The sequence below is a fragment of the Sander vitreus genome, chromosome 6 (assembly GCF_031162955.1).
Source record: "Sander vitreus isolate 19-12246 chromosome 6, sanVit1, whole genome shotgun sequence".
Taxonomy (NCBI): Eukaryota; Metazoa; Chordata; class Actinopteri; order Perciformes; family Percidae; genus Sander; species Sander vitreus.
The window spans coordinates 6,936,314-6,959,647 of record NC_135860.1 but is presented as its reverse complement, the minus strand read 5'-3'; the positions used below and the strand labels follow the sequence as shown (position 1 = coordinate 6,959,647).

Below are 23,334 nucleotides of genomic sequence, written 5' to 3'. Positions count from 1 at the left end.
GAGAGGGAGGGAGGAGAGACAGAGAAGCTACCTAGGAGCAGCAGGCCTAACAGTAACACAAGAGGACACATCTATTACAGGAATCACATTTTGAACCTCTAAATACCAATGACTGCTAAAGTGCTAAAAGTTGGTCTGTCCTTTCAGCAGAAGAAGCTGAACCAAAAATGATTTTCTGGCATCGTTATAATCAGAACACATTTGAGAACTTCGGATGTGGTCAATGCAATCAGTTTTCCACAACCAGATGAATGGCACCAAATACGCTGCTCTATACACCAGGTCTTCTTCTGTAGGCTCTCGTTATTCAGTTTTCAGTGAGGATACCTTTGTAAAGACAAACATGTAGTTAAGGCATGGTAGATCACAATTAATTATATTAATATATGAGCTTGTACATGAATGTATGCTTCAGTTGAGGACATGCAGTATTAAGTAAACATACTCCTACATGTCAAATTTATCTTAGACATTGTGTATTGTACGCAACACTTTTGTGTACATTTTAGTAATAAACAGAATTTGTAAATATAGATTGTAACATGTATGTGACTCATCTTAAAACAGATTAATGTGCTTACAGAAGGTCTTCAAATAGATTAGCACAACTACAGTAAGTGGAAGAAAGACATCAGTGTAACAGCATCAACAACAGTGGTTAATAACTCCTGCAACAGCATGCTTGTTAGGTACATTAACAGTCTGAAATAATGTATTTAGAATTTTTTGAGAAAAGAATATTGAACCTGGTGCTTTATACAATTTCAAGATAGAACACTTCTGTAATTTTACAATATATATATATATATATATATATATATATGTGCGACATTTTATCGCAAAAACAGATAGTCTGGCCTACTGCCCCGTCCGTCGGCGCGCTCCAGCGCAGCTTTGTCCGAGGTGAGGTGACGGTGATGCTGTGTGGGTGCCGCCGCGGCGGGGGTGATAGCGTATGTGCCTGTCCTTCGGGCTCCTCCGGGTAACGTTGCCCAACTCTCGGGTGGGGTACATATATTTCAGTATATTCAAGTAAAAGCAGTCTCCGCTTGTCCCGTGCGAATGCGCCACACGAAACTCAGATGTGATCACACGCGATCCCAAAATTATTCTAATCCCGTGCGAATAGGGTTTATATGAATTTGCACTATAACGTTAGCTATATCAGGCATCGATTAGCAATAACATCACATATGGTTAAAAACAAATCACCGGCGAGACCGTTGTGCATACCTACTGTATACGACTGTAACGTTAAATATATATATTTTAATCCGTTTATACGGTCTGGTCTGCATAACGTTATTAGTTAGCCCGCTAGCTTGGTTAGCAAGGTGCAATCTAGCTAGCTAACTGATATTAATTGGGATGCTAACATTGGTTAACGAAAAACAGTATTAAAACAAAATGTAACGTTACTTACCGAAAAAACTGAACTGCCGACTCCTTCGAGTGTCTTGTCGTACAACCGAACGTTGAACAAGACATTATTAGGCGACCAAGTGTCACAGTCACGAAGACGAAAGCTGGTCAACCCCCCAAAATGAAGTTTACGTGCCATGGACATGGATGTATTAACAGAGGGTTTTCACGGTGCGTCATCAGACGCGTCATCAGACCCTAAGTCGCCATGTTGGAGGTACTCCGCATCACAACAAAGCACAGGCACTGAAGATCCCGAACGGCGTTAAGGAAAATGGTTAATTACTGCCGTGTTTTAGGTCGTACCAATAGGTCAGACCGAGAAAAACATTTGGAATATTATCAACTTCCAAAAGTTATTAAAAACTTTTGGACAATGATGTCATACAGTTAAGGTTAGGTTGATTACTTACTTTGGCCTTCACAATTGGTCGTTAATGACTTGGTACTGCGTCTCCCTCACCCATCCACACACCATCTGGTTATAAGCCTCCAAACTTTTTTTTTTTAAGGTCTTCCGCTGTGTATGGGCTCGGTGAGAAAACCAGGTAGTTGACTATATTGGGATATGCAACTGAAGGAAGCATCGCCATGGATCCAAGAAGAGGGAGCCAACTTGTAGGGATCTGCACTGCCAGTAAACTGTAATTTCTCAAAATATCACACCTTTTTTTTGTGGTCCAAGTCCTTCCATGCCTTTTCATCTTGGACACGTTTTGATGAGCTTTTCTGTTGTTTAGACATAAAGTATTAAAGTATCCAAAGTGCACAATACTCCATTACTCCATTCAGTTGTTTACACCGAGTGCCTCCAATATGGCCGCGCATCCAGGTTACCGCCCAGAATGTGACATCGGTGAAAACCCTCTATAGGCTAAGCCCTAAAACACTCCCTGCTTTATCGGCGATTTTAAAATCAACGAGACCATAATTAAAAAAATTAACATCATTCTGTGTTGCAGAAGACTTAAAATTAGCGATTGAGAATATAAACTCTTAATTGAAATGTTTACTGAGGTAATAAATCAAGTGAAAAGTGGGTCATTTCGCCATAGACTTCTATAGACACCGACCTCCTTTTTGCAACCGCACGTGTTGACCCCTGCTGGAATTCAGATAGAATGCAGGTTTAAGGCATTTCTGCATTTTGCCGAACCGGATGCGCTGTCCACTAATAATATACAGTCTATGGTCTGCAGCTGTCGACTCTACATTTGTTTTTAGCTGTGTGCTCTTTACCTTCCTTAACAAAAAGCAAAGGCCTGGTTGACACACAGGATGACTCACATTTCATTTTGAAACAGGATCAAATTTCCTGGGCACAAAGATGTGCCTCCACCAGCCCTTATCTGCAGTTGTAAATGTAATGTAATGAATCACAGTATAGCAAACAGAGGCTTTAGGCTATGTAAAACTGCACAGTCTGTTTTTAACAGCTCAATTAAGATGTCTATATAACCAGTGTCTATGTGTCCATTGTTTTATTCTGTCAGTATAAACCATGATGCAGTATTATGACTCATAAATCTCTTTGAGGGATTTAATGTCAGTACAACCTCTGACAAACAGTAGCCTAATACTAATGTTGGCTAGTGTTTATTATAACCAAAATTAACAGTTTCATAGTAGGTTTTCCTTTAATGATGGAAATATAGTTATAATATAGTAGAAACATAGATAAAATGTTTCCGCCCTTTGAGTTTGTTGTTGTTGTTTTTTTTTTGGCAATTAGTTGTCGCCATCTAGTGGTTACTTCAGGTAATGCTTACATCAAAAATGCCAAACCTTTAGTCCACAGAACAAGGGCATACTCTCCTTCAATCCGTCTTCATTTACGATTTTTTTTATTTAAAAATTCTCAATACTGTGTATTATAAATCATATTCAGATCCTCCTGCTGCCAACAGTACTTTTAATATGATAACATGATTGCACAGTGCAAGAGGCTGAATGACAGTAGCCTGAAGAGAATTTAACATCATCCACATTGGGATAACATTTCACTGGAATTGTACTAATTTCACATGACACATAGAATCGATTGATTGATTGATTGATTGAGTGAAAATGAACTCACTACAGAAAAATAAATGCCTATAGGAATGCTAGAGCTGAATCTCTAGACCCCCATACAATGAATAGGTGTAAGTTATAAAAGGATATACAGTATAAGATAAAATAAAAAATTGAGATTTGAGAATACAATTTAAAAAAGTCACCAAGTGTTACCATAACATTTGTTAATAATAGGACCTACTACTGATGTGAGTGAGAATGATATAAGAAAGTACTTGATTGTTAAGCATTTTTAATGTATGAAACTATATGACATATTGTTTTCAAATATCCATCCATCCATCCATCCATCTTCATCCACTTATCCGGGGTCGGGTCGCGGGGGTAGCAGCTCCAGCAGGGGACCCCAAACTTCCCTTTCCCGGGACACATTAACCAGCTCCGACTGGGGGATCCCGAGGCGTTCCCAGGCCAGGTTAGAGATATAATCCCTCCACCTAGTCCTGGGTCTCCCCCGAGGCCTCCTCCCAGCTGGACGTGCCTGGAACACCTCCCTAGGGAGGCGCCCAGGGGGCATCCTTACCAGATGGCCGAACCCCCTCAACTGGCTCCTTTCGACGCAAAGGAGCAGCGGCTCTACTCCGAGCTCCTCACGGATAACTGAGCTTCTCACCCTATCTCTAAGGGAGACGCCAGCTACCCTCCTGAGGAAACCCATTTCGGCCGCTTGTACCCTGGATCTTGTTCTTTCGGTCATGACCCAGCCTTCATGACCATAGGTGAGGTTAGGAACAAAAACTGACCGGTAGATTGAGAGCTTTGCCTTCTGGCTCAGCTCTCTTTTCGTCACAACGGTGCGATAAATTGAATGTAATACCACACCTGCTGTGCCGATTCTCCGACCAATCTCCCGCTCCATTGTCCCCTCACTCGCGAACAAGACCCCAAGGTACTTGAACTCCTTCACTTGGGGTAAGGACTCATTCCCTACCTGGAGAAGGCACTCCATCGGTTTTCTGCTGAGAACCATGGCCTCCGATTTAGAGGTGCTGATCCTCATCCCAGCCGCTTCACACTCGGCTGCGAACCGATCCAGTGAGTGCTGAAGGTCACAGGCCGATGATGCCATCAGGACCACATCATCTGCAAAAAGCAGCGATGAGATCCCCAGCCCACCGAACTGCAACCCCTCTCCACCCCAACTACGCCTTGATATCCTGTCCATAAATACTACAAACAGGATTGGTGATAAAGCGCAGCCCTGGCGGAGGCCAACTCTCACCTGAAATGAGTCCGACTTACTGCAGAGAACCCGGACACAGCTCTCGCTTTGGTCGTACAGAGATTGGATGGCCCTGAGAAGGGACCCCCTCACCCCGTACTCCCGCAGCACCTCCCACAGTATCTCCCGGGGCACCCGGTCATACGCCTTCTCCAGATCCACAAAACACATGTAGACTGGTTGGGCATACTCCCAGGCTCCCTCCAGGATCCTTGCGAGAGTGAAGATCTGGTCCGTTGTTCCACGACCAGGACGGAATCCGCATTGTTCCTCTTCAACCTGAGATTCGACTATCGACCGAACCCTCCTTTCCAGCACCTTGGAGTAGACTTTACCGGGGAGGCTGAGAAGTGTGATACCCCTGTAATTGGCACACACCCTCTGGTCCCCCTTTTTAAAAAGGGGAACCACCACCCCAGTCTGCCATTCCTTAGGCACCGTCCCAGACTTCCACGCAATGTTGAAGAGGCGTGTCAACCAAGATAACCCCTCCACACCCAGAGCTTTAAGCATTTCTGGACGGATCTCATCAATTCCTGGGGCTTTGCCACTGTGGAGTTGTTTAACTACCTCAGCAACCTCCACCAGGGAAATTGATGCCAATCCCCCCTCATCCTCCAGCTCTGCCTCTACCATAAAGGGGGTATTAGTCGGATTTAGGAGTTCCTCAAAGTGCTCCTTCCACCGCCCTATTACCTCCTCAGTTGAGGTCAACAGCATCCCATCCTTACTGTACACAGCTTGGATGGTTTTTCCGCTTCCCCCTCCTGAGGTGGCGAACGGTTTTCCAGAAGCACCTTGGTGCCGACCGAAAGTCCTTCTCCATGTCTTCTCCGAACTTCTCCCACACACGCTGCTTTGCCTTTTTCACAGCAGAGGCTGCAGCCCTTCGGGCCCTTCGGTACCTTGCAACTGCCTCCGGAGTCGTCTGGGATAACATATCCTGGAAAGACTCCTTCTTCAGTCGGACGGCTTCCCTGACCACCGGTGTCCACCACGGTGTTTGTGGGTTACCGCCCCTTGAGGCACCTAAGACCCTAAGACCACAGCTCCTCACCTCAGCTTCAGCAATGGAAACTTTGAACATTGTCCACTCGGGTTCAATGCCCCCAGCCTCCACAGGGATGCACGAAAAGCTCCGCCGGAGGTGTGAGTTGAAAGTCTGTCGGACAGGGGCCTCCTCCAGACGTTCCCAATTTACCCACACTACCCGCTTTGGGCTTACCAGGTCTGTCCAGAGTCTTCCCCCACCCCCTGACCCAACTCACCACCAGATGGTGATCGGTTGACAGCTCCGCCCCTCTCTTCACCCGAGTGTCCAAAACATACGGCCTCAGATCAGATGAAACGATTATAAAATCGATCATTGACCTTTGGCCTAGGGTGCTCTGGTACCAAGTACACTTATGAGCATCCCTATGTTCGAACATGGTGTTCGTTATAGACAATCCATGACTAGCACAGAAGTCCAACAACAAACAACCACTCTGGTTTAGATCAGGGAGGCCGTTCCTCCCAATCACGCCTCTCCATGCGTCTCCATCATTGCCCACGTGCACGTTGAAGTCCCCCAGCAGAACTATGGAGTCCCCGACTGGAGCCCCATGCAGGACTCCACTCAAGGTCTCCAAGAAGGCAGAATACTCCGAACTCTTGTTTGGTGCATATGAACAAACAACAGTCAGAGTTTTCCCCCCCACAACCCGCAGGCGTAGGGAGGCGACCCTCTCGTCCACCGGGTTAAACTCCAACGTAGCGGCGCTCAGCTTGGGGCTTGTGAGTATCCCCACACCCGCCCGGCGCCTCACACCCTGGGCAACTCCGGAGAAGAAAAGAGTCCAACCCCTATCCAGGAGTATGGTTCCAGAACCGAGACTGTGCGTAGAGGTAAGCCCCACCAGATCTAACCGGTAGCGCTCCACCTCCCGCACAAGTTCCGGCTCCTTCCCCCACAGAGAGGTGACATTCCACGTCCCCAGAGCCAGCCTCTGCTGCCCGAGTCTGGTCCGTCGAGGCCCCTGACCTTCACTGCCACCCATGTGGCAGCGCACCTGACCCCAGCGGTTCCTCCCACAGGTGGTGGGCCCATGGGATGGAGAGATGTCCGCCACGTAGCTTTTTCGGGCTGTGCCCGGCCGGGCTCCGTGGCAAACCCGGCCACCAGACGCTCGCTGGCGAGCCCTCCATCCGGGCCTGGCTCCAGACGGGGGCCCCAGGCTTCCTCCGGGCAGGGTCACTTCATCCCTTCCTCGATTTTTCATAGGATTTTTGAACCATTCTTTGTCTGGCCCCTCACCTGAGACCACTTTGCCTTGGGAGACCCTACCAGGAGCACAAAGCTCCAGACAACACAGCCCTCAGGTTCATAGGGACACACAAACCTCTCCACCACGATAAGGTGATGGTTCCCGGAGAAGTGTTTTCATATAGCCTACAATATTTAAAAATCATTGAATTGAAATTGAATTGAAATTTAAGATATTTGAATAAATATGACATTTTCTATGAAAACAGACACTTAATGGTGCAATAAATAGTATATAGTATATTATATAGTAGGCTATATAGAAAAATGGGGTTTACTTAAACACAAACAAACGATTTTCAAGCGATTTTCCCTTTTAAATGGATATCCGGATCACTGACCTACACATAAATCCAGAGGTGTTGGTGACATTATTCTTGTAACTTTTTGTTAAGGCGATACTGGCACAAAAAAAAACCTTCTTAACTCTTTATTTCTAAACCTTAGCAGTATTTTGAGGCCGTTTCAGTCTCCTGCTCCACTTCAATCTCATTTGTACGGAAGAAGATTAGGGCCACATGTGAAACAATGTATTGAGTTCTAAGTTTAAAGTCAGAATTCTGACTTTATTTTCAGAATTCTGACTTTAATCTCAGAATCCTGACAATTTTTTTTACTTAAATTTTTTTGGACTTCAACCTACATTGTGTAATTTTCTGAGTTGATTCTTAGCAAAAAAAACCTTTGTTCTTTCACAAATATGTACTCATTCATGTGCAATTACTTCCTACTACTCGTAAGCGTAGAATCTGACATTCAGAATCATTCAGAATACATACGAGCGACTCACTCGAATGACGGCAGCCATGTAGCGCCTCCATCTTTAAAATACATTAGCCAAAGAGGGACGTACCTCTCACCCTCTTACACCTATTGGCACCATGACGAATGCAAGGGGGAGATTACTCGCCAGGGAAGCGAAAAAGAGAATTAAAATGACAACGCGACAGGCAAAACAACAAGACCAAAGTTAATAATGGAGTGGCTAGAACAGCTGTGTGTAAATGATGGAGAGAGCTAATTTCGTGTTTGGCCACTGAAGGAAGAAGGGCTAGAAAGTAATAGTCAGTTGGTTGTCATATAAAATTTCACTGCTAGATGGGAGAAATTCTTACACAATGTAGCTTTAAAAATAAAAGTCAGATTTCTGAGATTAAAGTCAGAATTCTGTAGCCTGGGAAAACCCTCTGCGCTGGCTGTGCCATTGTTCTCCTATGGGGAAAGCAAGGCACACCTCTCGAAATTGCCACCAAGCGCTGCGCTCAAAGTTCAAATTATTTCAACTTTGACTTTGAGCTGTATGTGATATAGCCAGAAGTGATGATGACATATACCTGCGCTTTGCTTTGCCTCTAAAGTGCCTGCACTATGCTCTGTGGCCTACCTGGCAGTGCGTGAAGAGTTCATTTCAAGCAGCTTTAGGGAGGTGTATTAGCCTGGGTAAACCCTGACGAACTTCCGGCAAATTTGAGATTTGCTCTGCAAGTCAGTCTGGCCAAGAGCCCATTTAAGCCCATTTCCAATTTTTCCAAATCGAGGCACCAATCACAACCATTGAGACCATAAGATTCACACCACAATCACAACCATTGAGGCGGGCTGTACACGATGACGATAGCACAGCAACGGCGAGCAGCTTTTTGTTTACATTCAACATGACGGCTACCGAAGCGCAGCAACCCATTGATGCTGCTGTCGCTGCTAAGTCACCCGGATCGTTGGTCTAATTGGTTGAAGGACTCTCCAATGCGCCCAGAGGCATTTGAGCGGCGTCCGTTGGAAATGAGCTGCGAATGAACCTTGCCCAGACCCACTCTCAGTTACAACTGAGAAGGGTCTGGTGTCAACCAGGCTAAGAATTCTGACTTTTTTCTCAGAACTCAATACATTGTTTCACATGTGGCCCTAATCTTCTTCCGTACCAATGAGATAGAAGTGGAGCAGGAGACTGAAACAGCCTCAAAATACTGCTGAGGTTTAGAAACAAAAAAATTTTGTGCCAGTATCACCTTAACTAAAAATTACAAGAATAATGTCACCAACACCTCTAGGTTTATGTGTAGGTCAGTGATCCGGATATCCATTTAAAAGGGAAAATTGCAGTTTGTTTGTGTCTTAGTAAACCCCTATTTTTCTATATAGCCTACTATATACTATACTATATACTATTTATTGCAACATTAAGTGTCTATCTCAGAATTCTGACTTTAAACTCAGAAGTCAAATACATTTTTTTTTTTTCCAAATGTGGCCCAAATTCTCTTCCGTACCATTGAAGAGGTCCGGTGTGTCTCTCTCTGATTGATGCAAATCAAACAGCTGTTGGGCTGTACAGCTGCGCCTCTCTGCGGCCCCTCTGTGCTACTGCTGCTGCTGCTGCTGCTGAGCAGGAGGAGAAGGAGGGGAGGAGGAGGAAAAGGAGAGACACGACGAGAGGAACCATCGACTCAAACACGCACACAAACGAGAGTAGCGCTTTGTTTACCTCCATTCAGATGCCTGCAGAATGATGATGACGGCACATCCTCTTTAATTCGCATATTTAAACACATAGCGTGGGAGAGGGGTGGTGTAGGTTCCTTTTTGTTGTCTTGTCCTGAATGTAAATATAACACAGACTTAGTGGTGTCGTGTTTTCTTAAATGACGCTCGCCAGAAATCAGGTCGATGACATTTGGATTTTACCATGAGAAGAACCGGCATGGATCTGCTGTGGAGGATCCTAGCAGCTCTCAGCTTCGACTGCTTTAAAGATTCATCGTCGTCAAAGTGAGTGGAGACTGTTCAGCCAGAATCAGCCTGTATTTCACCGTATTTCATCTGAAATTGCTAGTGTTTGCAGAATATTCCTGAATGTGTGTCTGTGGCCATCCGAAATGAATATAGGGCGACTTAACCTGTTTTCCAATCTTCTGTGAATCTACCTGTTTATTATTCTCTCCTAATTGCTTGTATAGTTTAAAAGTCACCACTCCGGATAATCCTTAATTGTGTAACCCTCACTGCAAACGCCCAACGCGTGTTGTCTGCGACTGAGGTCAGATTCCATGTGTGACATGATTAAATGTCAGAGTAGGCTGTGACAAATCAGGCAGAAATAGATTTTTTTGAGAGGAAATATCGTCTTCCACTTCACAGTTGTTATGACAACAGGTTTTTATGAGTCACTTGCTCTCATTTGATTCAGCTTTGCCTCACTGAAGGCCAGTTTATGTTACACAACTTACAGTGAATCTGAAATCATATAAAGCCATTTCAAATGCGTCCAAGAATGTTATCAGAGGGAGCCTGAGTGCCATCTACTTACATGTTAAGAACATGTCTAATTTGGCTTCAGACAATGAGGTTCATTTGCTATAATTATCCATCGCATCTATTAATGAGCTCCAACAGCCAAGTAACAGACAGTACCTGAGTCCAAGTCTGACACAGAACATACAGTCTCAATCTAAAGACAGCAGACACACCTCCACACTTTAAATTATGGAGTATTTACCCAGCTCCACCCTAACTGAGATCACTTCAGGTCTTGTTTTACCAGTTATTTATTCCCTGGAACAAATCTGTACACCCACATTACATTGGTTTTAGTGTGCACTGGAAAAGACTGATCCCAGCATGTTCCCATGAGTACAACTGCTGTCTCGTGTTTTTAAGGTTTGGTTTGGAGTGTCAGGTGATTGGATCATTTTAAGTCATTTTTTTTCCAAACAAAGATGTCAAACATTCTCAGGTTCCAGCTTCTTTAATGTGAGGATTTGCTACTTTTCTGTTATATAACTGTAAATTGAATATATTGGACAAAACAAGACATCTGAAGAGTCAGCTTGAACTTTAATGGACATTGGTCACTGATCTCTGGCACTTGGATGACTTGATTAATCAAGAACATAACTGGCAGGTTAATCAATAATACAAATATAATTAGTTGTAGCCCTAGTTTGACTTGTTTGTTTTAGATTTCAAGCAAATCTGCTACATGGAACAAAGTTATACTATAAAACAGTGCTGAAATGATTAGTCGATTCGTTTGACATTTTTTGTGTCCAGTAAAAATGCGATTTGCTTATTTTTCCCTGTTATATTTAATTGCAAGTAATAAAAAAAATATATATATATTTTGATTTTAATAGGCTGAACAGTGAATTTAAACTTTAAAGGAATAGTTTGACTTTTTTAAAGAATTGTGACCAAGATATGTACTGAAACTAACAAGTATTTTCCTTAACTAGTAATCAGTCAAATAACTTTTGATTTATCGTTTGAAAAGTGCCCATCAAAATCTCTCAGGGCCAGTTGTGAGGTCTTTAAATGTCTTGTATTGTCTGACGGTCCAAAACTCAAAGATATTCAATGATATTAAAAGCAGAGAGAAAAGCAGAAAATGCTCACATTTGAGAAGCTGGAACCAGTTTGCCTTTTTTGCTTGAGAAATGACCATTAAAACAATTAATCGATTACCATTTTTTTTTCTTCTTCTTTCATTTAGTTGACTAATCATTTCAGCTCTACAGTGTGATTGTGACTCATTTGCTGTTCACATCCTGACCATCCCTCTCAGGTCTCCCACCAAGCAGAGCTCGAGCCAGGCCGGCAGCCTGGAGAGCAGCTCCCTGACCGGCTCTCTGTCACTGGGCCCCGACCTGCCACACTGTCAGTGCTGCATCTCCTACGAGGCCCGCCTGAAGCGCCTCTCCTGCGGACACCTCTACTGCGACCCCTGCTGCGACCAGATCGTCAACCTGGCCTTTGAAGATATCGAGGGCCTGTCCGACTACCCCTGCCCCATGTGCAAGTCCATCCGGCAGCTGGGAGGCCTTGGCCCGTCCTCCTCTGGCTACTTCTACGGGCCTGATGGCATCCTGCAGCAGGAGCAGTGTACAGGGAAGGAGCACGGCAATCGGTGGGGGTAAAGTTGAAGCATGAGATGAATGTAGAGTCTCTTCTGATGTTGGACTTGAACCTTTTGCTTTCTTCAGCTATGAGCTGGTTGGTTTTAAAAGCACTGCCGCTGCCGTTAAAGCTATGTGGTAACATGGACTGAAACTAATGGCCGTCCTATTTTATTCTGTCGTCTGCGGTCATCAGGTGAAACGTGAGAATGCATGCACTAACATCCATTGGTTCAAAGTGCCAAAATGCATCTCAGTACATGGTGGAAAACCTGCATGGCATCGTAACAATTGTGGAAGAGAGGTCTCTTACATTTTGGTTTGTTTGGTGAAACAACATAATGAGCCAGAAAAACCCCTCATTCATATTTTTAAAAGCCTGCAGGTTTTCTGCCTACTTCTGTATAAAAACACTGAGTTGAAACGGTTTTCATTCTACTGAACATAATGTTGGGAACTGGAGAGACCAAACCAGAGCTTTACATGACTTAACTGTGCAGTAGATATTTTGTATTCAACATTTCCTGTCAGACGAGTTTTTACTTTGTACATTACCTGTGAAAGTATTGAGCATTTTGCACGATTCTCAAATTGTTTTATTTTAACTATACATATAATGCCAAGTGGTTGGATTTTAAATGACATGTACAGTGCCATGCTACTTTTTAAGTGTTCCAGATCATATGTCAATATTTATTTTGATAAAAAATAAAGTTTGTGAGCGGTGTATGAGAATTGACTTTTATTTTTGTGGCACAGATTATGAACACAGTTGAGTATAACACTTTATTTATCAGGATCCAAACATGCTGTAACAAAAAATATGTACATCTGGCAAATTTAAGTGATGTTCGTACCAAAAACATTAAATTATACAACGATGCAGACCAACAGCTGATCAAATTAGATTTTCCATGTGACAGGACAAAGATGACCTTATGTTTTTTTCCATGGAAGGCAAGCGAATGCATTGGCATCACACCTGGAAAGCTCTGAAATTGTAGCTATCGATGCGTCTTGCTATTGATGTGATGAATATTTACAACAATTTAATAATTCATAGTGCTATCATGTGAGGTACCTTTTGCCATGAGGGGAGGTCGGCATCAGTCATACATCGGACTGTTCTCCTGCCTAAAATAAAATTTAGAAAAACATGCTTTTACAAATACTTAATTTCATCCGTCCGTGGAAATGATGCCAGTGCATCTACTTGACACCCACATCATGCGAACAACAACCTGTTTGGACCAGATACTTTCCTCTCTGGTTTAAATACAGTCAGACACTTCCAAGTCCTTGACCTAAATGCTGGCTGCATACTAATACACCTCCAGGCAGGAAAAAGAGAGAAGTAAACAGGAAGAAAAAAGCTTCCCTTTGCTTCCAACACTGGTACCTTTTTTAAGGTACGGCAATCAAAAGGCAGAATAATGTTGGTGTTTTTGAATTACACCACAAAATGATAGAGAAATTCTCAAAATAATACTAAGTTTGGTCAGAAACAATTCATAATTCACACTTAATCTGACATCAACAAATTGACCAATAAGGGTCAAATATATTTGAAAATAAAGATAAAAGTTTAGATAATATTTTATAACTAAAGCCCTGAAATCATGTCAGTCATGCAGGAGCTGAATTATACTGCAATAATATGCAGTGACTTAAGCCACATAACTGAATATAACTGAATATAGGCCTCTCTCTGCTCCCAAGCATGCATGCAAGTGGAGAGATCTTATTAGAGCAGTACCAAAATAGCTTCCTGCCCTAAATTCCACATTAGTCACAGCGCCTGCAAAAATGATGGTTTTCAAAAAAAAAAAAAATCATTGTCCAAACAATATTATATTATTCAATTTGAAGCTGCAATACAAAAACTAAGACATTTTGCACATTAGCATGACATAATAAAGATCTAAAATAGCTAGTTGTCAAAAAAAATAATCTTCTGGAGACATGTAGTCAGACAAGTTAGATCCAGTGAAAACCAAATGTGTCCATTCACTGCTATGTGTCCTGTCAAAGTGCCCTTAAGAACCGCCTTATCACACTATTATCTATGACCCATTTTGGATAAGAAGCTAAAAATAGAAACTACAAGCTTTCTGTCTTTCTTGAACGGTGACATGACATGACAGCTTCTACTGCATTTTAAGACACTGCAAGATGTGCCTATGAAGCTCTGTTGTTATACACTGTTAAGCGTCTTCTTCACCTTGTCCTTTTTGTCTTAGATAGATTTCATTGGTGGAATATTGAACTACAATTTTTTTTTTCTTTTTACAATAAACAAAACAGTTGTCACATTTTCCAATACAGTACAGACGATAAGTCGCAGAGTCAAGAGCTCTTGCACTGATTATTTCATACTGTTGCTGTTTACTGTGTTCCACCAAAATGTTATTAATATTTTTTTTATTTTTTATCACCTGTCAAAAAAAGTTTTTCTATCAAATACGGTTTGACATGAAACATGCGTCTTGGTCTCCCTTAGTACATGATACCAGTGAGGGATAAGTCAGTTTCATATTGTGCAGACAGATGATTTGGTTATAGTACCCGGTCGTAGATCATATATGAGAACAGTAAAGACAAGGACCAGACCTCAGGAAGATATCGAGGACCCGTTGCTCTTAGGCAGCTTGGTGTTATTGGGTGCTGGGTAATAGCGCTGGTCAGGGCGGGCCTCTGCTACTGAAGAGTGGCCAAACAGGAAGGTGTGTTTGTTGCTGCCGCTATTGTCTTTGTGGCCGGGCCTGGATGGTGGAGCCGAGGCGGGCGGAGCGCCCTTGGAGGTCTGGTGGTTGGTGGAGGTAGGAGGGGGCGCCGCTCTGGGCATCGTCGCGCTCTGAGGCCTTGACGCTGGGAAGAGGAAGGTGCCATTGTTGGTGTTTTGGTTCAGGTTGGTGTCGGTCCGCCGGGGCTCGGCCATCATGCTGGCTGGCTTTAGAGCCGTGCTGGTGGACACTTGCGCTAGTTTGTCTTTGAGCTGCTGCACCTCCCGGGCCAGCTGCTCCACAGGGTGGGGGTGGTTTGCGGAGATAGGGTGGGAGAATGCCTGAGGATGGAAGGCGACATGGTTCATTTTATTTACACTAGGTAGTCACTAACGTAACTTCTTCAACGGCATCGCACCCACCAGAGGAGTCCTATGAATGATCTCTTAAGTCTTCATTAAAGAATAAGGCTGGTGATATTCTATTTTTTCTTCTTCTTATTGTTAACAAATCCCATGAAAACAAATGCACCATTTACTGTCGTTTGAGTAACATTTGTCAAACACTACAGTGCCCAGTTCTTTTAGGAAACATATTTTGTCTTTTTAATTAAAAAAATGAGACTATATACAGTGACCTGTTTTTAAAGATTAACGCCTTCAGTAGGGACAAATAGGCTTTGGGCTGAAAGCCACAGACAGGGTAGGGAAGTCGTAAAGTATTGAGAGATGGACTAACACATTGTAGATTTTGTTGACAACAAAAATAAAATACATTTAAACAATGTTATATCAACATTACAAGGTATAAGTTTATTAGGTACACCTGTACAATCTAATGCAACCCAATCGCACAGCCCTGCAACAAATTCTGCCTCCTACTTAAAGATTTCAATATTCATTTTTTGTTGACACTGTAAAGCCACCTACACATGATCTGCAGTGAAAACCCTCTGCGCTGGCTGTGCCATTGTTCTCCTATGGGGAAAGCAAGGCACACCTCTCGAAATTGCCACCAAGCGCTGCGCTCAAAGTTCAAATTATTTCAACTTTGACTTTGAGCTGTATGTGATATAGCCAGAAGTGATGATGACATATACCTGCGCTACGCTTTGCCTCTAAAGTGCCTGCACTATGCTCTGTGGCCTACCTGGCAGTGCGTGAAGAGTTCATTTCAAGCAGCTTTAGGGAGGTGTATTAGCCTGGGAAAACCCTGATGAACTTCCGGCAAATTTGAGATTTGGTCAAGAGCCCATTCAACCCCATTTCCAATTTTTCCAAATCGAGGCACTCAGCATTTTGTCAGCCTGGGGGTGGTGGACTTTCTAAAGAGGAAATTCTAGAGGAAACACTAAAATTACCCAGAAAAACATAATTTACTCTAATCTCGCGACACTGTTAACCTGAGTTGGTGTTTTAGCGGTACGTTTGACTTGTTCCTCTACAGGTCCCTTAAAAAAGAATAAATGACCGCACCTACTCACACAGCCCTTAGTCTCGCTTTGCCAGACCCTCCTTCACAGCACTACGGAGGAGGGTCTGGCTAGTCCACACAGCACTCCGGGATGGAAGAAAAATGCCCTGTGGTTAATTGGTATTTCTCTATACCAATCACAATCATCATGGGCGGTGCTAGGCACCGGGAAAAGCAGCGGAGCCGCTGCAAAATAGCCTCTGGAAGGAACTTGTTTTGGTGGAACGTGTGTATGTTCAAAAGTTGTTTTAGTCGTGCAACAGAACACTCGGACAGATAGTCTAGCTAGCTGTCTGGATTTACCCTGCAGAGATCTGAGGAGCAGTTAACCATAGTCCTCAGAAATCCACCGGAGTTTAAAATTCCAACACAAAATGGAAGGTAACGGACTCCTGGCTGAAAAGAGTGAAATCCGGCGGAATTTCAAACGGCAACGGTGCAATCCCAGAACGTCGTGGATATAGGCTACACAGCCCTCGACTATTCCTAACACTGATAGACGCGCTGTTGCACAGACATCACAAAGGCTGTACCACGTCCATAATGGGAGTTTGTCACTCAACAACTCAAACTACACATCAAAAGAGACAACATCATCTCTTGAACAAGCAGTCATGATGTGAAAAGATGCAACCCAGCAGATGCTTGGAACCTTTGTGTAGGATGTCACCCACTTGATAAACCCAATGACAAATCGGCACTTCCTGTAGACACTCAACCCGGCATTATGTAAATTAGACAGCCGATGAAGAGTGCTGCTTATCTGATGGTTCTGTATACTTATACATATTTTCAAATTTAAAATCCACTCACATTATAGAGTAAATACTAAACGTCAAATAGCGTGTTGTGTTTGTGGTTCGCCACTTACAAACCCTGATTTTGTTGAAGCACCAAATAATCAGCCCAAATCCAAACATTTCCTCCCAGCATGCTTTTAAAGTTTTGAAAGCTCTGTGGTGAGTCTTCAAAAGAACCTACATTGAGCTGGGAGGAAATTTGTGAATTCAGGAAGCTGTAACAATCTCCTCTCGACTCTTAAACTTTAAAATGCAGCAGTGGAGTTTCAAATATGGATATGTCGAACAAGTTGAATGGTATAGCTCTCTGATGTGTGTTTTTAATAGGTTCTGTGGCACAGAGGCATTGACTACAGCAGAATGTCATTGTTGGGTTTTAGTCTCCTCAGGAGAATTTAGGATAATGATAAAAAGATAAAATAAGAACAGCCTCAACCTTTAAGCCAGTTGTTCCAAACCATGCTGACCCCTTTAAACAAACGATTTGCGGCCCCTCATCACAGATAACGGCCTAAGTGTGGACACTTCAACTAAGGGGTGTTTTTTCCATCTCTGATTTTTAGAGGACTGAAGAGGTGGGAAAAAAAAAATCGAGCAAAAAATAAATAAATAAAAACAGCAGAACAGTATATTATATAATATATATAGACCACTAAAAAAAGTAAACACATTTTGTTTTCAAGATTTAGTTGAGAATTTAGAGACACATATGAAGTTACGATGACTGTTTCTGATTCACTATCGTTCTTATTTGAGTATTCCAAACCACCTATCAAACACTTCCATCCTACCTGTGCATGGAGCGCCCCCCGGAGGTAGCACTCCCTCCACAGGCCCATGCAGGGCCCCATGAGGAGAGGCAGTAAGGGCTCAAAGGGGTCAAGTGGTCCTTGAGGTGCGCAGGTGGAAGTGAGGCCGTGGGGAAACTCAGCCAGGGCCCACGCTTTCAGCAGCCTCTCCAGGCCAGGCACGTTCTCAGAGGACGGCGCCCTGCGATGGCTCTTCTTGTAAATGCCTGAACTGCCGCTGCGCCAGGGAAGCAGGTTAGCAGGACAGGAGAAGGTGCCTCGAGAGAGGAGGAAGACTGAGCCGGGGATGGTGTCAGTCAGCTGCTGGGCAGGAAAAGATACGGTCAGTCAACGTTTCAAGTTGCAGACACCTGCAAAAGTAACCTAACAATTGAATTTTATGAATGTCATTCACAGTAGGAGTGTACTGTGGGTCTCAACCATGTGCCATGTGGTGTACAGAGTATGTACTGTAGGTACCTATTTTAAAATAATTACTGAACTTTCGTATTTCACTGATCTGCACTTCTCTAACCAGAGAAGAGCAAGGAATCAGTGATGGTCAGTGGGAACAGCATTATGTTCAGCCTGTTCCCAAGGAGTCAATTTCATTTGGATGAATGTTTTATGGCTGCCACAAGAGGGTGCAGTGGCCTCTTGCAAATATTATGTCAGCTCCGGAAAGGAGATTAGACGATTTCCCAATAACAAATTCTGGAACATCCACTCATGTTCTCTGACACTGATAACCCATTACTATGTACTGACTGAAGTTTCTACCTTTATTCATCAGTGAAGATTGTCTGTTGAAAACAATGTGTTGCTTTCTAACAATATCATAGTAAGCACCCAAACTGACATCTGTATATGCACACAATTGATAAGATCTGTAACTACTGAAATGATCCATTTTGAGTCAAAAGCTGCAAAGAAATTAACATCCCAACATGAGGTTCTCTCTGATGTCAGCCACTGTTAAACCCAGAGCTCCCACCAGGGCCACTAGAGGGTGTGTTTCATCATGAAAGAGTTGGCAGCCCTACCCTGTGTGTGTCTGGGTTGGTGTTGAGGTTTCCATTGAGCAGCGGCTGGAGAGGAGGGATTGGGGGGACGGGTTGGGTGAAGCGGTCTCGTCTATGCTTGCTGTACTGCAGCGACCAGTCCCACACCGAGGGTAGAGGGGGGTCAGACGGATCTGAGGAAGAATCCGGATGAAGCACGTCTCTCCAACCATTGACTGGTGTGTAGGACTGCCCGATGTTCTGGGTGGAGTAGGATATACATTTCATAGGTCTATGTTTATGCCAACTTTTCTTTCTATGCACCTTTGTGCACCAATATTCTAATATATTATATGGGGTACCCGCTGTAATCATTTAGGTGCTTTATCTAAGTCCGTTTTGATAAAACAAAAACAGGTATAGAAAACGGAGCGTATTACATAGATCCAGAAATATCACTATAATATATGTATGCAGCAAATTACATTGTGATGACTTTAAAATGTGATAAAATGTTGCTGTCTAAGGCTCTATCATAAAGATGACAGAAATAGAGTTGCCAAAATACTAAAGCCCCTCTCAAGTGTCCAGTACCTGGGAGCGTTTGCATCTCTCTCGCTGGCAGTTGGCCAGGAAGCTGGAGAAGAGTGGCAGGTGGATGCTGTCATGCAAGGCCAACAGGAAGTCATCTGTCAGCTGGAAGCGAGAGGGATACTGGGACAAGAGCTGCCAAACACAGTCCAGGAAGAGCAGGAAGACTGGAGCCTGCAGGGACAGAAGGAAGAGAAGTTAGTTAGATAGATAGATAGATAGATAGATTTTTATTGATCCCAAAAAAAATGGGAAATTCCGGTGTTGCAGCAGCAAAAATATCAGACACACATCACACATACAGAATATACATGAAGTAAAAGGATACAATATACATGAAATAATAATAGGATAGATAGTAAGTGTAATTTCCTTATCTTTAGCCTCTTTCAAAAATTAGAGTTACAAGGTGCTTCACAGGTGCACATAAAAAAAACAATACCATAAAATACAACAATAATTTCAGGTTAAACACTGGTGAAATAAAAAAATATAAAAGATAAATAAAATGATGTATAATTCTATGGTTGCATAGTTTAACTTGCGATTGTCGCTGTCCAGTGCGAGCTCTCACCTCCTCCTTGTCGTTGTCGCGGTGGTAGTTGATGCGGCTGTAGAAGCGGTGGCCGGCCATCACCCACTCCTTCTGCACCAGGCTCTGGAAACCTTGCTGGGTCCGACAGTGGGGGTCACACATCACCTGCACCAGGCTGGACACCACACAGGCCATGTCCCGGTCATCCGCCTCTGTAAGTTCAAAACAGGGGGAAACACTATTACCTGACAGTTATTTTAACATCAACCTGCTGGAGATGTGGCAATTTTTGCCGTTTACAGTGTCTGGTTGTTCTGGCTCGACTATAGACCAACTGACACCGCTACGGTTTTCAATTTTAGAGCACCACTAGGGACACACAATCCTTTAATTTACAACCACCATTTAATTCTGCCCTTATTCCTCTTAAGGCTTGTGCTGTTTAACAATAGAGAGAGGGAGAGAGAGTAATAGAAGAAAACATCGATTAGATAGACCTGCAGATGAAAATGATGATGATGATGATGATGATGATGATGATTACAAAGACTCAGTGTCAGACACAACAAGAGAAAAAGGGAGAGGCACTCTGAGAGACAAAGGTATCTTGGGCTAGTGTAGCCGCTAGTCTGCAGTTGGATATTTACGGCTGATCCAGCAGCCAGACACAGATCTGCTGCATCAGGGAGACTTAGAGCACGACTGATAGATGAACTTCTTAGCTATACAGGCGTTGTAAAAGCCAGCCTGATGTTAAGTCACTTGGCAGCTGCAGAGTGGCTGAGAAAGTCAAACACCAGCAGCAAGTTGTAAACATCCTTAGCTGAAAACGGCCATTGTTTGAGTAAGCAGTGTTGGGGCCGTCTCTCTGGGTGTTTATGAATGCACCACAGGCAGCCAGACCAGATGATTAGAAATCAACAACAGCCTACTGTCTGTAAAATGAGTCGTAAAATGGAATCTAAGGAGTTCTACAAAATATTATTTATTAAAATAACCATTGTTTTTCCCCTATTCCTTCATCGTCAGACACATCTATAAGTGTTCAATGTTACTGTCAGAAACCAGAACAACAATAACACAACAAATCAATTGCCAATAACTTGAGGAGGTGAAAGCTGACAGGAACCCCAGCCAGACACTCTGAGGTCACCCTCACTGCACGTTTGGGTCTACCTGGTTTGTCCAGTAGTGTTCCCCGTCACCTGATCCACCTCACTGCCAGGTGGTGATCAGTTGACACCTCTAATCCACAACAAACAACAGTCAGCATGTTCCTTTTCCCAACACACAGTCCTATAGCGGTGACTTCTCTTGATCTAAGGGGTAAACTCCCACACAGCAACATTCAGACGGGAGCTTGGGAGTATCCCCACAGCCCCGAGAAGTTTGGTGCATGAGCCAGTGCTGTGTGAAAAAATAAGCCAAGCTATATCTACAGTTGGTACCACTGCTATCTTCCACAGTTAGCTATGTCTCCATCCCCACCAAAGAGGCGGCCCTTTTACGTCCAAAGAGCCAGTTTTTGTAGCCAGGGGGCAGTTAATCAAGGCCCCTGTCTTCAAAAGTATAAATTTTACATTTACTTTATGTACAAAGGGTCTTAAGATAAACGTAGGTCTTTCAATAATATGTTTTTATTTCATGTCATCAATTATTTGCATGAGGTAGATGTCATATTTCATATATGGAGTCTATACTGCCTTTCAGAAGCAAACACAACAGTTGGAGCCAGGTGTTACCGTGTCTTTAGAACCCTGTTGTTTGGAGGCCCATTGACAGTGTGCATGTAGGCTCAGTGGAGTGTGCTTGTCGCCGGTACATAGCTACTTCAGGGCAAGCCCTAATGTGGGATTAATGAGAGGGAGGCACCGTGAATAATGAATGGATTGACTAATATGAGCCGGGGTCCTGGTCACGTGACTCACCTTGCAGTGCTACAGTCAGGTGACCGCTGCGGAGCAGACAGGCTACCTCTGAAGCTTTCCTCAGACAGGACCTGGAGACAGAGAGGCAGGTGGATAATATCAAACCAGGTTCATCTCATTACAGTTACAAACACAGTAATCACATCACAAACGTGTCTAAAAAAAAGTCTGTAGTCTGTAAACTATTTTTCATACTACTAATGTTATAATTTTGCTTTTACGTTTCCTTGAATTTTTTTTTTTTTCAATTACTAATTCTTTTTTGAAGTTATACAAATGCATTAATACATGAATTCATTGATGTTACCATTGAATAAAGCTGACTACAATTTTTCTTTCTTGATTTACAAATCAGTTAATAAAAATATCCACTGAACCTTTCTCAGTAAATATAAGGTAATACACATTGGAGCAACTTTTCAGAGTTTCCCCTTCAAGAATGATGCATTTAACAAACTAAATTCAACACGTGAACAGAAAGCTGAAAACGTCGCTGTATTTGAATATAAACCTGGTACTTTAATTAGCATAATTTTTCTTTTACAAATGTACAAAGTCCTAAGTTCAAGGATTTTAAATGCCCTTGATCACAACTCAAGACATTCCTCAGCCAGTTATCAGTCAACAATAAAAAGCCATGGGTAGGAAGATAACTTTTTATTATGGATGTCAAGATTTTCCAGACAGGCCAATCAGAGCCGTTACCTGGTGTAATCTAGCCAGTGGGTGCTTTCCAGGGTAGATAACCATTTGTCATCAGGCACAGACACTGAGGTGGAGATATCTAGAACAGTACAAAGACAAATCATGTTCAGACATTACGAAATGTTTCAGTACGGGGGATCTCTGCATTTGACAAAGAAGTTGAATTGATTGTCTTAATTCCGTTTTTTCTTGTTTAGCAGGGTTTTGCCCAGTAATTCATCTTGAAAAACATTACCAAAAAAACCATAAATCAGTACATTTAAAAATGTAATACTGCAGTCTAGTTGTTACCGACTGAGCAGTATTCGTTATTTAAAAACAACATTAGACTGAAAAACCATTTCACACCAACAGAAAAGCTACCTCCTCAAAATAAATCATCCACATCTTGAATGGGACCCTAAACGCAAAATCCACATAATCTCTGGGAGATTAGCCTTTAATACAATCCCTAAAGTCTGTTTTCATTTTCTGTCTAGTTGTGAAGACTCAATGCCCACTGCTAGTCAGCCGACCAAATGGCTGTTTTTACAGGACAATCCTCTCAGCTGTGAAGCACTCACCCACAAAAGACAAAACACTAAGCTGACAAATGTGTGAACTGTGATAATCAGTGCCCTTTACGCATTGTATGCGTGTAAAAGAGTGAGAATGTGTATGAGTGCAAGATAGGTCAGCATTTCAGTTCCAGGGCCAGTAGTTGTAGACGACCATGAGTTTTCTCTGTTTACTAAACCATGGAATGTGCTGTGTGTGCCAAAATTTAAAAAAAATAAAATAAAGACCATCTCCCTAAGCCTATATTGAGCTGCCACTGTATGAGTTTCAGAGCCAAACAAATCTGAAAAACAGTGATTTAATTATACAGTTTGA

The 23,334-nt window shown here is 43.0% G+C and overlaps 2 protein-coding genes across 3 annotated transcripts in view; one reads left to right on the top strand and one right to left on the bottom strand.

Annotated features, from left to right (window-relative positions):
- Nucleotides 1–9,671: 9,671 nt before the first annotated feature.
- LOC144519240 (uncharacterized) lies at nucleotides 9,672–12,644 on the top strand. Its single transcript, XM_078252250.1, has 2 exons — nucleotides 9,672–9,794; nucleotides 11,587–12,644. Exons 1-2 carry the CDS (start codon nucleotides 9,712–9,714, stop codon nucleotides 11,936–11,938), a joined length of 435 nt encoding a protein of 144 aa, XP_078108376.1. The 5' UTR covers nucleotides 9,672–9,711; the 3' UTR covers nucleotides 11,939–12,644.
- Nucleotides 12,645–12,689: 45 nt separating this feature from the next.
- mtmr11 (myotubularin related protein 11) overlaps nucleotides 12,690–23,334 on the bottom strand; it is a 33,717-nt gene continuing 23,072 nt past the window's right edge. For both annotated transcript variants that reach the window (XM_078252247.1, XM_078252248.1), the window contains exons 11-17: nucleotides 22,462–22,540; nucleotides 21,757–21,827; nucleotides 19,868–20,040; nucleotides 19,297–19,467; nucleotides 18,745–18,963; nucleotides 17,705–18,022; nucleotides 12,690–14,981 (exon numbers count right to left, since the gene is read on the bottom strand). In XM_078252247.1, the coding sequence (XP_078108373.1) occupies nucleotides 14,529–14,981; nucleotides 17,705–18,022; nucleotides 18,745–18,963; nucleotides 19,297–19,467; nucleotides 19,868–20,040; nucleotides 21,757–21,827; nucleotides 22,462–22,540 (1,484 nt within the window). In that variant the 3' untranslated portion in view covers nucleotides 12,690–14,528. The remainder of the gene's footprint in view (nucleotides 14,982–17,704; nucleotides 18,023–18,744; nucleotides 18,964–19,296; nucleotides 19,468–19,867; nucleotides 20,041–21,756; nucleotides 21,828–22,461; nucleotides 22,541–23,334) is intronic.